General features: G+C 53.1%; 1 protein-coding gene across 2 annotated transcripts in view; it reads left to right on the top strand.

Moving 5' to 3' along the window:
- The window catches only part of ATXN10 (ataxin 10), a 126,012-nt gene that overhangs the window by 65,307 nt on the left and 46,156 nt on the right, over nt 1-14,549 (top strand). Inside the window, exon 10 of one of the 2 annotated variants that reach the window (XM_081084805.1) lies at nt 4,752-5,495. The exons of the other annotated variant lie outside the window; for it this stretch is intronic. Within the exon in view, the coding sequence (XP_080940931.1) occupies nt 4,752-4,769 (18 nt within the window). The 3' untranslated portion in view covers nt 4,770-5,495. Of the gene's footprint in view, nt 1-4,751; nt 5,496-14,549 lie in introns of those variants that run through there. 2 annotated transcript variants of the gene reach the window in all.

Raw genomic sequence — 14,549 nt, forward strand, 5'->3', positions numbered from 1 at the left:
AGGACACATGACCCGATTGCCCTGCCGTTTGATCAGAAGCCAGCTAAGCCCAGCTGGGTCTCTGTGCTTGAAGTTCACTGATGCATGGAGTGTGGTGCCCACCTGGAGAGCGCCCTTGAGACTCTGAGGCCCTTCCCTGTCACTGCTCTTACTTCATTGGAGCCATGTGACAGCTCTGGACAAGGCTGGAAGGGTAATTACCGTCTTTTTTAAAATGTGAGACCCAAGACAGAGAGGCAGGGATTTAACTCAGCTGTCGCTGATTGAGTGAAAGCTGCTCCGAGCCGCGTGCTCCAGAGCAGACCGGCTCCTTCGCAGGTGAGCTCACGCAGCAGCGCAAGCAGCTCTAGCCTCCGCTGGGAGCCCTGGCAGGCCGGAGCAGGTGAACGATGCCATACTCTGGGCCAGCTGTGCCAGGAGCACCCCTCTCAGCAGGCACGGGAGCTGGACTCCAGGAGCTCCCCAGGCCCGGGAAGGGCTGCTCTTGCCTTGTGTTTGTGCCCTCGGGCTGTCCTCAGGGGCGTGGAGGGGCCTGGCCTCAGCCGGAGCGTGCTCAGCAGTGGGTTTCACTCTGAAGTCAGCACACGTGGTGGGTCGCGGTGCGTCCTGAGTTGTAAGTCCTGCTGGTGCTGGAGTCCCTTTACCAGCCCCGCAGGCAGGCGCTCACTGACTTCTGTTCTTCCCTTGTTCTGTGCTCCACTCACAGGCTCTCCTTCCCCATCTTGGTGATTAGCTTTCCTTTAAACCTTTGGGGGCCTGAAATGGAGATGCTGTTTTGGTTTCTGTTGGGAGAGGCACATGGTATTATGCTGTAAACACGGAGAAAGCATTCTTTGGCTGCTTTGGTAGAATAAGGAATGTGTGGTTTGCTTTTTTCTTCCCCATTCTTCTTTTCTTTGCTATTATCATAAGTTCTTTAAGTGAATGCTTTATTAGGGGAAAAAACAAACTTTTTTTTTCTTCATAAAGCTGCATGCGTTCTTTTCACATGGGCAGGCAGGTGACCTAGTTTATCCACCTCTTGTCCCCAGAGAAGTGGTCTTGGCTGAGATGACTTGTCCAGGTTTGCGCTTGAGTCCTCTCCGCCAGAGGGTCCATGGAGGTGCTGTTCAGTTCTTCTCTCCTCCTCCTGATAGAAAGATTCTGTGCATGCACATGTGTGTTTGATCCCATGTGGCCAAACATGCACGCACACAGCTTTCAGTACAGGCATCGCTTCATTTTAGAAATAAGTTGGTGCTGTGTGAGAAGTTCATTATGTAAACACAACTATTTGGCCACTTTGGTCCAAAATTATCTGTATGAAGGTTGGTTTCATTTATATACGTGAGAAATCTCTGTGATGCCTTTTTCGTCAAAAATGTTTTACCCCCTTTGTTGTTCCCAAGATTAAATTGTACCTGCCACACAGTAGGCATTCAGTACAGTTTTCTTGAATGAGAGTTTGTTTTTAGAATATTTGTTGTCTGGTGCATACTGAGCACAGTTTTAGGTTCTGAAAATACATAGCCAATCAGACACACCCCCCTTTTCAAGTAGTCTGTATTTTACTATAAAATATCCTGGCTGCATTTTCAAACAAAGACATGCGATAAAAATGAAATAACGTTTTCAAATGGAAATTAATGTTCCTCTAATTTCTGGTATTCACAAAGCTTGAAGTAGCTCTCACATTCCGTGGTCTGTGTACATTGCTTTCCCTAGAGGGCCTTCTCAGAGGAAGTCAAGTGAGAGCAAACATGAGCCCTTTCTTCAGCGGAGAATCATTTTTTTTCTTGTCAGTTTCACCACAGATGCTTTCCGAGCTGATTTCTCTTTGGTGGGACTCAGTAAAGAGCTGAGTGTTTCTGTGCGGACACCAAAACCGCTCTAGCTCGGTTCTGAGAGCGCGGGCAACCTTGCAATGGCGGGGCCGTGGCCTCTCGGCTGTTTTCCTCTGTCAGAAGCGAGTTGTATAGAATTCAGCATATTGATTTGAAGATTGAGTGTATAGGCAAGATCTGACTTGCTGAGAATTCCACTTTCTTTTGTAATGTAATCCCAGTTCAAGAAATATGTCAAAATTCATACATCAAGCTGTCACCATTTGCTTCCTGAACTTGCAGTTCCTGTTACAGTAAATGAAATTAAAATTCCTACCGGAGGACACATCTCGGGGGTGAGTTTGTTGCAGCTGTAAATTTTTTTTAAGGACCCAAAGACCCCTTTCTGTATCTTGTGGAATGATCAGCTTATTCTTTTACAGAAAAGGTGAAACATGATTTAAAAGGAAGGAACGTGCTAAATATGTAGATAAAACGTAACCAGTTACAGCTGTCATTACTGTGACTGTGGCCTACTAACCAGGCTCCCTGCCATGGGAAGCACTAACTGTGCTGCTCCCGCTCCCAGTCCACTCGCTCTGGCTCACGAGGCTGTAAGCTCCGTGAAGGTGGACACGCGCCTGGTGTGGGCAGTGGACGAGCACCCCTGTCACTGATGAACCGAAGCCTCCCAGCGGCTCAGTCCCTTGCTGGGAGCGACATCCGGCTGGATGCTGACTCTAGCGGCCAGGCTTTCCCTGGAGTGTCCACATTCACCCAGAGCAGACGTGCGAGCTTGCCCTTGGAGAGCTTTGACCGACTTGGTTGAGCTCTTGGAGCGGACGGACACCTTTTGTAAAGCGGCGCACGCGCGGGACCGACTGAGAAGTCGTTCTTGACAGAGATTGCATCTTAGTTCTTGCGGGGCTGTCTTTGGTCTGAGCCTTCTAGGTGGATCCTTCGACTTCCTGGAGGGAACCTCTCAGGGGCGTGCACATTTCTGAGAAGCACAGTCACGGCTCCTCGATGCCCAGAGGAAGCCGCGGAGTCCCTGGGCCCTGGCGACCGAGCAGGTTGTCGGGGCCTGGAAGCCTTTTCCTGTGCCGCGTGGGGAGCGGTGGACAACAGGCGCTTCAGTGGCGTTAGTTTAACAGTGACAATGATTATGTCCCAGGACCCACAGCAAGAAGCACCCGGACAGGTGGGCCACATCACCGAGCGCTGCATCTGTCCCGATGGGAATGCAGAATCCTGTGAAGGTGTTAGTTGTTTTCAGACTCATGTATTTATTGCTAGAGCTGCCAAAATCTACTGAGGAAAAAAACCCAAAAATTTGGAAAAATGAAAAGAATTGGGGCATTGCTTTAACAGTATTAAAGTATTTTTTAAAATTAAACAGTCGACGATGCACAGAAGAGTATAGGCTAGTGGAGGAGAAACAGCCCCCGGAGAAGCTAACGTGATGGGGTGGCCCCGGGATCCCGAGAAAAGGAGCTCGTTACAAAGTGAGTGGGAGAGGAGCTGGTGACGGGAAGGCCCGCCTCGCCCGCCACAGACCAACAGAACCCGGGCGCTGAGTCAGACAGCCTGTTAAAGATGGAGCCAGAAATCTGTAACAACATTAATCGGTTTTTCAGAATAAGCAAGAATGTTTTATAAGTTAGAAATAATGGTGCCCCAGCTGGTTTGGCTCATGATGGAGTGTTGGCCTGTGGACTGAAAGGTCCCAGGTTTGATTCCAGTCAAGGGCACATGCCCAGGTTGTGGGCTCGATCCCCAGTAGGGGGCGAGCAGGAGGCAGCCAATCAATGATTCTCTCTCATCACTGATGTTTCTATCTCTCTCTCCCTCTTCCTTCCTCTCTGAAATCAATAAAAATATATTAAAAAAAGGATTATCATAGATTTGACTATAAATAAATGGGGACTTGGGCTTCAACCTAGGTTCTGATGGATAATAGCTGGGTGGCCTTGAGCGGATTAGTTAGCCTCTCCGTGACTCAGGTTACTCAACCCAGAACAGTCATTTTAGTCGTCATGGCCAAGTGGGCGAGGCGCACATGAGGTCAGGGTGTAAGACGTGCCCAGCATGCAGTCCAGTCCGTGATGGTTACGCTGGCCTCAGCCTTGTTTCCCTGGTTGGAAATGTTCCCAGTTATGGCAGCAGGATCTGCACCCAGTAAAGCCCTGTTTCAGGGGCACTTACTGTGCGGCTTCCACGCTCACGGGGGCACGGGCAGGGAGTTCAGAGCCAGCCACAGCATGCGGCCTAGAAGCCTGCTTCAAGGCCTCGTGTCTGTGCTACATGTTTATTAAGGTCCGCGGATACCTGGGTACATGGCAGACTGAGCGAAGGAAACACTGTCATAGTAGCAGTGGTGACCTCTGGCTGGTGACATTAGGGCGGGCGTGTTTTTTCCATATACTCTTTGCAGTCTGTATAGTGAATGTGAATCAATTTAATAATAACAAGAAGATACTAATAAAAAGGGAAAGGGACTCGTGTCTAGAATTCCTGCTTTTCGCTGTGACCGGAAGAGAACTGCTTGGTTCATTGGTGGCTGAAGGGATTCTTTATTTTGCCTTCACAGCAGTCCACCTTCTTTGGCCAAGGCCTGGGCTTTGACAGTTATAACTTTAATTAGATTTTTAATTGAACGATGTTAGAAACTAAAACATTAGCATAAGATCTGCTAACAAACAATAGCTGAGATGGGGATGGTTAAGTGGTGGTGGTGGTGGTGAGAGAGAGAGAGAGAGAGAGAGAGAGAGAGAGAGAGAGAGAGAGATTAGGAGAGGAGAAATACACAGGCTATAGCACTATTCCCCCCTTTAAAGGAACACCTTATGGTCAGGTGTTCTGATTTGGGCGCCTGGCTTTGCTGAGTGTGTGTGTGCTGAAGGCTCTGCGAGTGCTTTGACGCTGTGAAATGTCTTCCTGTCTCCCCAGGCTCATTTCTTTGGTTAAATGAGGAAAGTGCTCCTGTTTCATGTGCTGGAGAGTTCTCTCCTTTTCAAAGAAAATGAAGTGGACCTGCCTGTCACGCATCTGAAACAGTTTGATCTCTAGCTTATTTAGTTGTGTGTGTGTTTTCCCGGGCAGCACTGAAAATTAAGAGGATCAAAGTCTCGTTTCAATAAAAGACTTTTTTCCGTCAGCATCAGAAGTCGCTCTCCCTCCCCTCCTGCCCCCCTCCCAAAAGCCTCTTGTGTTTCTTGTTCTGATAGAGTTTAATTTCACACCCATCACACCCTAAGGGACCAAGAGTGAGATTTAGGCTCAAGCTGTGGCTTTCAGTTTGAACTTCAATCTGCTGCTGTGCTGCAGTTAAAGTCAGGGACGATTTCAACTCCAATGGGAATGGGCGTGCTGCTTGGCACGGCGCTCAGAGCCCCCAGTCCAGCTCCTCGCATCGGTGTCTGCGTGTGCTGTGCACCAGCTGGGCGCAGACAGGAATGGAGAGGGGTGTGCCCTAGGCTGCGCCAGAGCCCAGTGTGGGGGCGGCAGATGTAAAAGGATGGTCCGGCTCAGGGAGCAGAACAAGCGGGTGTGAAAAGGGTGTGAAAAGTACTGTAGCAGCGCTAAGTGCCAAGTGCCTGGTGTGAGGGGCTCCCTGGGGACCTTCACGGAGAGCCTCTAGGGCAGCCGTGGGCAAACTACGGTCAGCAGGCTGGATCCGGCCCGTTTGAAATGAATAAAACTAAAAAAAAAAAAGACCGTACCCTTTTATGTAATGATGTTTACTTTGAATTTATATTAGTTCACACAAACACTCCATCCATGCTTTTGTTCCGGCCCTCCCGTCCAGTTTAAGAACCCATTGTGGCCCTCGAGTCAGAAAGTTTGCCCACCCCTGCGCTAGGGCCTAGGATTTAAAGGATGAAGGAGAGAGGCCAGCCTTGCAGACCTCGCAGCCGGGAGCAGGGCGGGGTCACCGCTGTGTGCTGGACTTCCTGGGGCCTGCGGTGGGAGGTGGGGGTGCATAGGGGCAGGTGGGGCACAGGGCTGGAGAGCGGGGCTGTGTCGGCCGCACTGATGGGCTCTGAACTTCAGGGAAGGAGTTTCGAGTGAGGAGATGGCAGTAGAGCATCTTTCATCTCAAAATGATCCCGACTGCTTCCTCCCGTCCGCTGCCCCTCACCGCACGTCCGCTGTCCCTCACTGCACGGTCTGTGCCTGCTTTAGCCTCCCTCCCTCTTTCAGCTGGTTTTCATTATTTCTAGTCCTTGGGGTGTTATTTTTCTCCTTTTTCTCCCCGTCCCACCCCACCCCACCCTACCCTCTCCCCTCCTCCTCCTCCTCCTCCTCCTCCTCCTCCTCCTCCTCCTCCTCCTCCTCTCTGTGGTTCTTCCTCCCAGTGATTTCTGTTTGGGGACCATTTTCCCGGGCAGTGCCATAGGCCCGGGGCTAGACTGGGGTCCTAGGAGCCCAGTTTTTATGTTAATGTCATTTCTTGACCAGGACTCTGGCACCACAGCGACAGTGTACGGGGACTCGGTTACCTGCTTGTGGCCGTGGTACCCTGCGGCCCCCACTCAGGTCCCGGGCAGCCACAGCCTCCTTAAAGCCGTGGACCGGGTTTCGGGAAGTGGCAGCCTGGCTTGTATCCCACAGGGTCCTAAAGCCCTGCCCTCAGGGCCTGTCCTGGCTCTTTCCCAGATACCTCCACTCCTGTCCACTCTGGCGTTTCCTCCCTGTCCTCCTGGGTGATGCAAAGGCTGCCCATTGGCAGGGTGACACCGGGTCCCCTGCGCCCTGCGGGGCTGGGGCACAAAAGTGTGTCCTGTCAGCAGAGCTGCCGGGAGACAGCTGAGCGGCCCCGGGTTACAGCGAGACCCGCCCCGACTGCCTGCTCCCGGCCACTCACGCTCTTACCTTCAGCAGAGCGGAGGGGGAGTTTTCATTTGGGGGAAAAGAAAGTTTAAATTCCAGTTTTTTCCTTACCCCAGGGCGTCCTCCAGCAGCGATTCTTCTCAGTGTGATGCCTCCGGCGCTGAGGGCAGAGCCTCGGGCCCAGAGCAGGCAGCACCGGGGGTGGGAGCCACGCGGGGAAGGTGGGTCCCTGCAGGCCTCTCCGCCTGCGAGCACACGCCCCGCTGGCTCTCCTTGGGCGCGGGGCCGGGAATGCGGGTGCAGGGCCGGGAATGCGGGTGCAGGGCCTGCTGGCCACGCAGCCCGCGGAGCGGAGACCCCCTGGGCCGCTGTGGGCAGGTGCGCTGCCCCGCGTGGGCGCAGGGCTGGTTCTTCCTCCACAGCCCCCCCCTGTTTTCCATCACACGAACAAACGCACTACTAACCTGTCATTGTCCTCAGTCAGATCTGTGTGAACGTGCAGGACACGTTGGAGGGAACATTTTCAGTGTGTCCATGTTTATGTGGCACACTTTTGTCTTTCCTGAGAGCCAGCGTGGTGAGATGGCGAGGAGAGCCCCGGCTGCCTCCTGGCGAGGCCCACAATGTCAGCCCTGGAGCCACGCACTTGCTCCCACGGGTCATGCTGCCAGTAGTGGGTGCTTATCTACGTTGGAGAAAAGGCACCAGTCATCTGGGCCACTTGGTTAGATCGAAAAAATGGAAAGTATAAAACTTAAGACCCTGGACAGGGTCTACGACTAAAATAAATGACTGATTAATTGCATCTAAAATGAATGGTCACAGGAGAGGCCAGCCTGTGCGGGCTGACTGTGGGGCGGCGCTGGAGCCCTCTGCGTACATGGTGTGTTTCCTAGAGTGGGTAGTGTTATTGTCCCCATCTTACAGATTTGTACGCTGAGGCCCATCAGGGTTAAATAATTTGCCCAAGATCACACACAGCCAGTCAGGGGGAGAGCCACGTAGGAACCAGGAGGCCGGGCTCCTCCCCGGGCCCCGTGGCCTCCCAGCGCCGGCTCCTCTCTCCCTGCTGGGCCACACGCGGTGTCGGCCGGCCTGGGTGACACTCCTCAGGAACGTGGCGGCCACAGGCACGAAGGCTCCCTCCAGCTCTCTAGCGAGGATCGCAGACTCGGTTCTGTGTGGCATGTGAAAGCGGGCAGGATGCCCGCATCAGCCTTTCAGGTGCACACATACAGGCGGTTTTTAGGGTTCTCTGCTTAACCAGCCTGTTTATAAGTAACTAATATTCTGTGCAGCCTTGACTGACATTTTCAAATATATATACACATATAAGCAGAGAGTAGATGTTCTTTAATTAAAGAAAAACAGTAGACTCTTGTCATTAAAAGAAAATAGCAATAGAGCTGTGACGACCTTCTTAAAGGCTATTTCCAGGATTTGTGTGACTGAAGTTTCTGGGAGGCCTTTGGGCCGTGTTCTGGGCGGCCCCCTGCTAGGCCCGCAGGCAGCCTCCGAGTGGCATCAGCAGCGACTGTGTGTGTGTGTGGCGGGGGGGGGGGGGGGGGGTAGTACAGTTGTCCTTTTGTGGCTGAACTGTTTGTGTTGTTGTGCCTCTTGTGTTACAAATCCTTCCCCATGTGGCTCTCAGCTCGTGTTTCTCTCCGGGATTTGAATAATTGGTTTAACGTGAGACTAATTTCTGGGGATGATTCATTGCTATTTACTAGGTAAGATTCAGGGCAGCGTTGAACTTACCCACTGGAAAAATCCAACAGGTAACTTAAAAAATAAATCATTTCTGTGGCAGAGGTGGGGGTTGGAGCTGAGTTTCCTTCTTTTAATTCCACCCCCACCCCCACCCGTCAGTGCCTGAGAGCAGAGGCGAGGGCCACCCTAAGACGAACACGCTTCAGGCGCTCTCTAAAGCGGAGCCCGCCTCCTTTCTGTGGCAAGGAATGACTTTGGTCTACACCTGCGCTCCAGAGCGGACAGCCTGGGGGTTGGGGTGCAGAGGAGGAGGCTGGGGCGGCTGAGCAGGGCGGTGGGTGGGGGGTGTTGACAGGAAGAATCAGACTGGCAGGCCTCTGGGAGCAAGGCTGCTGCGGGTGTGTCTTGCCTGCTGGAATTTCAACCCTGGCAACTTTCAGCTTCACCCTCCTTCCCCAGCCCCCACCCAACATCTCAGAGCTTCATTGCCCACAGGGGAGTGCCAGCTGCTCTGTTCCGTGCCATGGAGGTGCTGCGGCGGCCCTCCACTGCCCACTGGGATGCTGCCTCTGTTTCGCCCGCAGCTCCAGCTGCGCTAGGAGAGGCCCAGGAAGCCTGCGGCTGGGAGCTGGGACTGTGGCCGAGGCTGGGGGCGGGGCGGGGCCCTTAGTGCCGTCCGATTTCCCCTTGGGGTCCTTGGAGAATGTTCGAAAGGGAGGCGTGGATGTCCACCCGTGTGCCCTTCCCGGTTCTCCTGCGGGTAGAGCTGTGCTTAGTCTTGAGAAAGCACTGCCAGTAGTTTCAGGAGAGCGCGCACTAGGCAGCGTGGCTAAAGGCGGGCACAGGGTTCAAGGGCTTTTACACCACGGACCTTGCCAACAAATTGTGCTTAGAATTCTCATGTAAAGTCACCGGTATTTTATTGTCTTTTATGCATTATTCTCTTTTGTACTTTTTGTAAACAATTTAACTTGGATTTCTTAGAAAATTAAGCACTGGTACACTTTCTCCCATCAGTCATACTCATGGAGGCTACATTTTCTACTAACTGGGCATTCATTAGATGCCTGTGTATACTGTTTAGTCATTTTATTAAATTTGTAAAAAGGTGAAGACACAGAGCTGAGCCTTTGTGTGAGATGCACAGGTTCACCGGAGGCGGTGCTGCAGAGACCGGCTTAGCTGTTTGCGACCGAGCAGTGACGTCGGGAAGGCCGCGTGGCGGTGAGGGGACCCCTGACGCTTCCTGCCTTCCCCCCCCACACACACACACACCACTCCCTCATCGCCCTGAGCTGCTCCTGCCTGGCCTTGGCTCCCTCATCTGCAAGTGGGTCCACCTGGTTCCAGACGGGTTGTTGCCAGCGGGGGTGCCCGAACCGCCAAGTGTCAGCACAGCACACGCTGGCGGGGTCCTCAGGCTGAATGCGGGCTCCAGCCATTTCAGATCCGTGTCGGGGCTCGGAGAAGCCAGCCAGCCTCCCCTCACTGAGCTCACATACTCGGGGCCGGAGGTATCTCCATGTAGGGTTGTATGTGAGGATTTCTGGTCCAAACATTAGATTCCAATTACAGACCTTGAAAAGCCTGAGTTCCCGCGGAGCATCACACCTTCCGGCTGCTTCTGCTGTGTTGCACCGTCCTGGAGATGTGGGGTTGGCGCAGCGTGTCATGCTCGGAAAGTGACCTGTGAGATGTTGTTTGGGGGCTGCCGAGTGCTCACGTGAGCACACACGGCCTGTGCCCTCACACGGGCGGAGTGCGGGAGCTGTGCTTGGGGGCCAGTGGTGTGGTCTGTACGGTGCACATCGAGGGCCAACAAATACGTGGCTTTTCTGGCCTTAGAATCCATCAGGACCGCACGTGTGCACGGCTCCCAGAAAGAGAGACTAGCCTTCACAGAGTGCCTAAGACTTGATGGAACTGAGCGTCTCTGCAGGCAGCGGGTCTCATGTCTCTGACGGCAGCCTGAAAACCACCGCCGAGAAACGCCCACGGCGCCCACTGTGCCCAGCGCCGGCGGGAAGGCGTGAGCGGACTGGCGGAGCCCGGAGGAGGTGCCTGCCAGGGAATGGGGTGCCGTCTGGAAAGTGTGTTTTCATGATGGAGGTGACAGGCGGGACAGGCAGAGGATCCCCTCTTCGCGTGGCCATGTGAAGCTTGAGGGAGGGCTTCCCGGGGAGGTGGCGCTGCACTTTCAGCGGGGGAGTAGCAGTCAGTAATGTCGCAAAGGCCGGGCCACCTAACTGTTCACACGCTGGTCGCCGTGCCTCCCCTCCTCCTTCGTAGGCACCGAGGAGACCGAAGGTGTACAGAGCAGTTGGGAGTGTCCGTGGCTTGCACACCTCCCCCCAATTATATACAGTAAAATGCACAGATTCTTGATGTTTCGGGGAGTTCCCACATGAGCCTGTATCCGTGTGGCTATCGCCCAGTCAAGGTCTGTAGAACAGTTCATCTCAGGCAGCTGCCCCGTGGGGCTGCCCCCAGCACACCCTGTGCGGGGCTGGTGGCCTTGGACAGGAATGAGGAACGGGTGGCGCCGGGTCGCATTCTTCTCCGAGGTGGAGATGTTGTGTGCTGATCACCGCATTCCTGTGCTTGGACTTCCCTGGGCGCGGGCGCGGGTCCTGGGGGTCCTGGCTCCGTCGAGGCCTGACTCAGGACCCTTATGGGTAACGGCAAGTCTTGGCCATCTGCAGGCGATGTTCCGACTGCAGTCACATGCTTTCCGTCAGACTCCGTGCAGGCCAGCGCCTCTGAGTGTGTGCGTGTGCGTGCGTGTGTGTGTGTGTGTGTGTGTGTGTGTGTGTACCCACCCAGCTCCCGTGGGGTTTATTCAAGCAACAGGGGTGATCATTCCACAGTCTTCCCTTTAGCTTAGCAGACACCTCCTTAGGGTCTACCAGGAGCTCTCCTTATGCTCAGGTAGCTTCCATGGTGAGGCAGCTGTGGCACGGCGTGGTGCGGCCAGATGGGAGCAGAATGCCCGGTGGCTGCTCAGGAACGGGCACCGGCAGAGGCCTCCGGGGAAGAGCGGAGGGCTGATAGTCACTGCTCTGGAGTGCATGGCTCGGACTTCTCCCTCAGCTCGGTGGGTTCTCTTGTGGTTGCCTCCATTTTGCAGACGGGGAAACGGGCCAGAGACGGTAATCATGTGCCCAAGAGCACACTGCTGTCACATGGCATGAGCAAGAAATAAGCCTCCTTAAGCCACGGACATTTGTGTGGGTTGTTTGTTACTGCAGCATAAACGAGCCTATCCTGACTCTAAGAGCATCGGTGTGGGAGGGATGGGGCACCACCCAGGAGGGGAACCATTCAGAGTGGAGGAGGGGCCCTGTGGTGAGGAGGCTGGAAGTAGGAGGGCTGATGAGTGGGGGAAGACTGAGGAAGACAGGAGTCCATGAGCGCTTGCTTTCGCTTTCGGGGTCTGGGCTATTGTACTTGGCTATTGTTACCTTTTGGGAAAGTTAGCTTTTTGTTGTTGCCGTAGAATTTCAAGGACTGCCTTACTGCTTTAGCGTATTTATATTGGGGACTGTGAGCAGAGATTAAATACCATTTCAAATACATTTCATAGGGGCTGCAGGCTGCTTTTCACTCCTCACTCTCTCCTCGGCCCCAGCACAGTGCCTTGCCCTGGGCGAGTGTTCTGTACATCTTTAATGGTAGGAAGGACAAATGAATATTCTTAACTAGAATTACTTTTTCACAGTTAAACTTGCCTATGTTCTTATGTAATGCCACAGTTGCTTCTTTTTCATTTCCCTGTAACTTTTATAGGAAGCGCAGGCACAAAAATGATCATTGATAAAATGATAATGCAATATAATAGCTAAAAACTCCTTTAAAAAGGTGAAAATTAATATAGTGAAGATACATGGGTGCTAGAAAGTATTTTCCCTTTTGTGAACCTTCTGAATCCAGGGCATAAAAGATTTTATATAATTCGTTGCTCTATTTTTTTTTATCATACACCTCTTCCTGCTTTTGCCCAGTCATTATTAGTAATTACATAAAAATCTGTTTTAAGCTACACCCCAGGGAATTGCACGAGTTGGTTGCTTGTCTAAGTGGTCTTTAATTAAACTTGGGGGAAAATTTAGGCCCTAATGATGGAAATGTTTTTTAAACGTTGTCTAAAACAGAAGGCTGATTAAGTGTAGTCAGGTTGAAACTGTACTTAAATGGATTAAAGTCTAATCTGGCTTTTTACAAAACCACATCTGTCTGGGATGATGGAGGTGTGGTCCCGGTTTTAAGCAGGTGAAGGACCAGGTAAACCTTTAAGAGTCTTCTGACTCCCAGGATTTTCTCATTTTAGAAAAATGTCCTGTTTAAACATATGTTCTTCCTTCAGTTTATGGTTTAAGTGAGCTGAACAACAAAACTTATTCATCAAGGGTAGCATTACGCTCATAACCACTGCCAAAGTGACCGGCTTGACGTTGTAGGTAAACGGTAAGGTAACTTTCTCTGTCCTCACTGGCTTTCGCCGTGCGTCTCCGGAGCTGGTTCTGCGTTGGCTTCCCTTGGCCTGTCTCCCCGACAGCCTGTCTGTCTCCTCCGAGGGCAGGTCTTAGCTGACTCTCCTCTGTGTGCGTGACCCAGAGAGGCCCGCCGGCGTCTGTGAGTGCTGCCCCTGCTGCAGTGAGAGGAGGCGGCTGCTGTCCTTCAGCTCCGTGCCAGTGACAGCTGCGGGGAGACCATTTCAGGCAGGAGGGCGTGTAAGCACAGACTCCTTTCACCATGTTCTTTGCTTAATACTGCTCATTACACATGCGCGCATGCACACACACATTTCCATGTGGCACCTTCGAATGTGTCTTTACACTCTAGTTTCCTAGTAAGAGTGTTCGCACTCCACTTGGCTCGGCCGTAGTCAGCTGCGGGCCCTCCCAGGGAACCAGGTGGTCCATGAGGACTCTTCCTTCTAGTGCTCAGGAGGCCAGTAACCTCGTCTTGTTGGAAGCTGATGAGATGCGTAGGAGCTTCCCTCCTGTCTCATCCATTGGCCTGTGGTAACGTTGGTTTCACTAGACAGCGTTTCACGTAAGGTCCTGAACCTACTGGAGAGGTTAAGTGAAGGCCTGCTCACTGCCCCGTGAGAGCACGGAGCCTCAGGCGGGAGCTACAGGGCCCCAGGCCTTGGCCAAGCCCGCAGGACGCAGGGCTGCCGTGTCTGCAGGGCCGCAGCCTCCCCCGCGCCCTCTGCCTGCTCTCCTGGCCTCCTCTCTCAGACCTCGCTCTTATTTTGCTTATGGCGCCGAGTGGCCACCACCCGACTCTTCGCCCAGCCTCACCTCACCCCTTGAGCCCGCCGGACAGATAGCGCCCCTCTGCACCTCCTTCCAGAACCTCCATGAGGGGGACTGCGCAGCTTCCCTTAGGCTCGTGGCCATCCTTTCCAGCAGCTTCCCCCGCTGACCGGGAGCACCCCACTCTGCAGAGGTCCCCTCAGCTCTGCAGCCATCCCTCCTGTCCCAGCCCAGAGTTAGGGTTTGGCGGAAGGTTTCTCAGCCAGGCTCTCCGGCCGGGTGTGCAGCCGCCGCCCTCCCGCCGCCTCCACCCTCGAGCCGGGACTCGCCGAGGCCGAGGCACCCACTTTGCATCTGGCTGACCCAGGTCTGTCTGGCCTCGTCTCTTCCGACACCAAAACTTGACTCGCTGTTTATTATCCTTTGTCTTTCCAGCGGCCGTTTTGTTGACTTTCCCCCGTCACCCTTTGTGGGTAGAGTTAAGCTAAGATAGGGTTTTTCTCTTTTTTGGTATCAAACCCTTGCATGCTTTGGGGAAGAGGAGCTAAACAAGCTTTTAAACAAGCAAAGAATTTATTCAAAACTATTAAAATGAGACTCTCTGGATGGAACAAATAACAGAATCCCAGAACCACAAACATATTTAGTAAGCTGTGCAGTTACTGACATTCACACGCTTCTGCTGCTCGAAGTTCTGTTGTTCTCTCGGTGTCCAGTGCCTGGAACGTCCGCCCTGAGCAGGGCGAGCAGCCAGCGAGGTTCTGTCCAGTTCAGACTTGACTGCGTTTGTGCCCGCCCTGGACCTTCGATGGCGGTCCATTGGCCAGCTAATTCTCACAAACTGATTTTTACATGAGATGCGTACGAGTGCATTTTCTTAATGAAAACCACAAATCTCTTTAAGGAATTTTAAGAGCCATGCTGACAGGAAAGCAACATAAAG

This window comes from Myotis nattereri (genome assembly GCF_964212035.1).
Source record: "Myotis nattereri genome assembly, chromosome: 2".
NCBI classification, from domain to species: domain Eukaryota; kingdom Metazoa; phylum Chordata; class Mammalia; order Chiroptera; family Vespertilionidae; genus Myotis; species Myotis nattereri.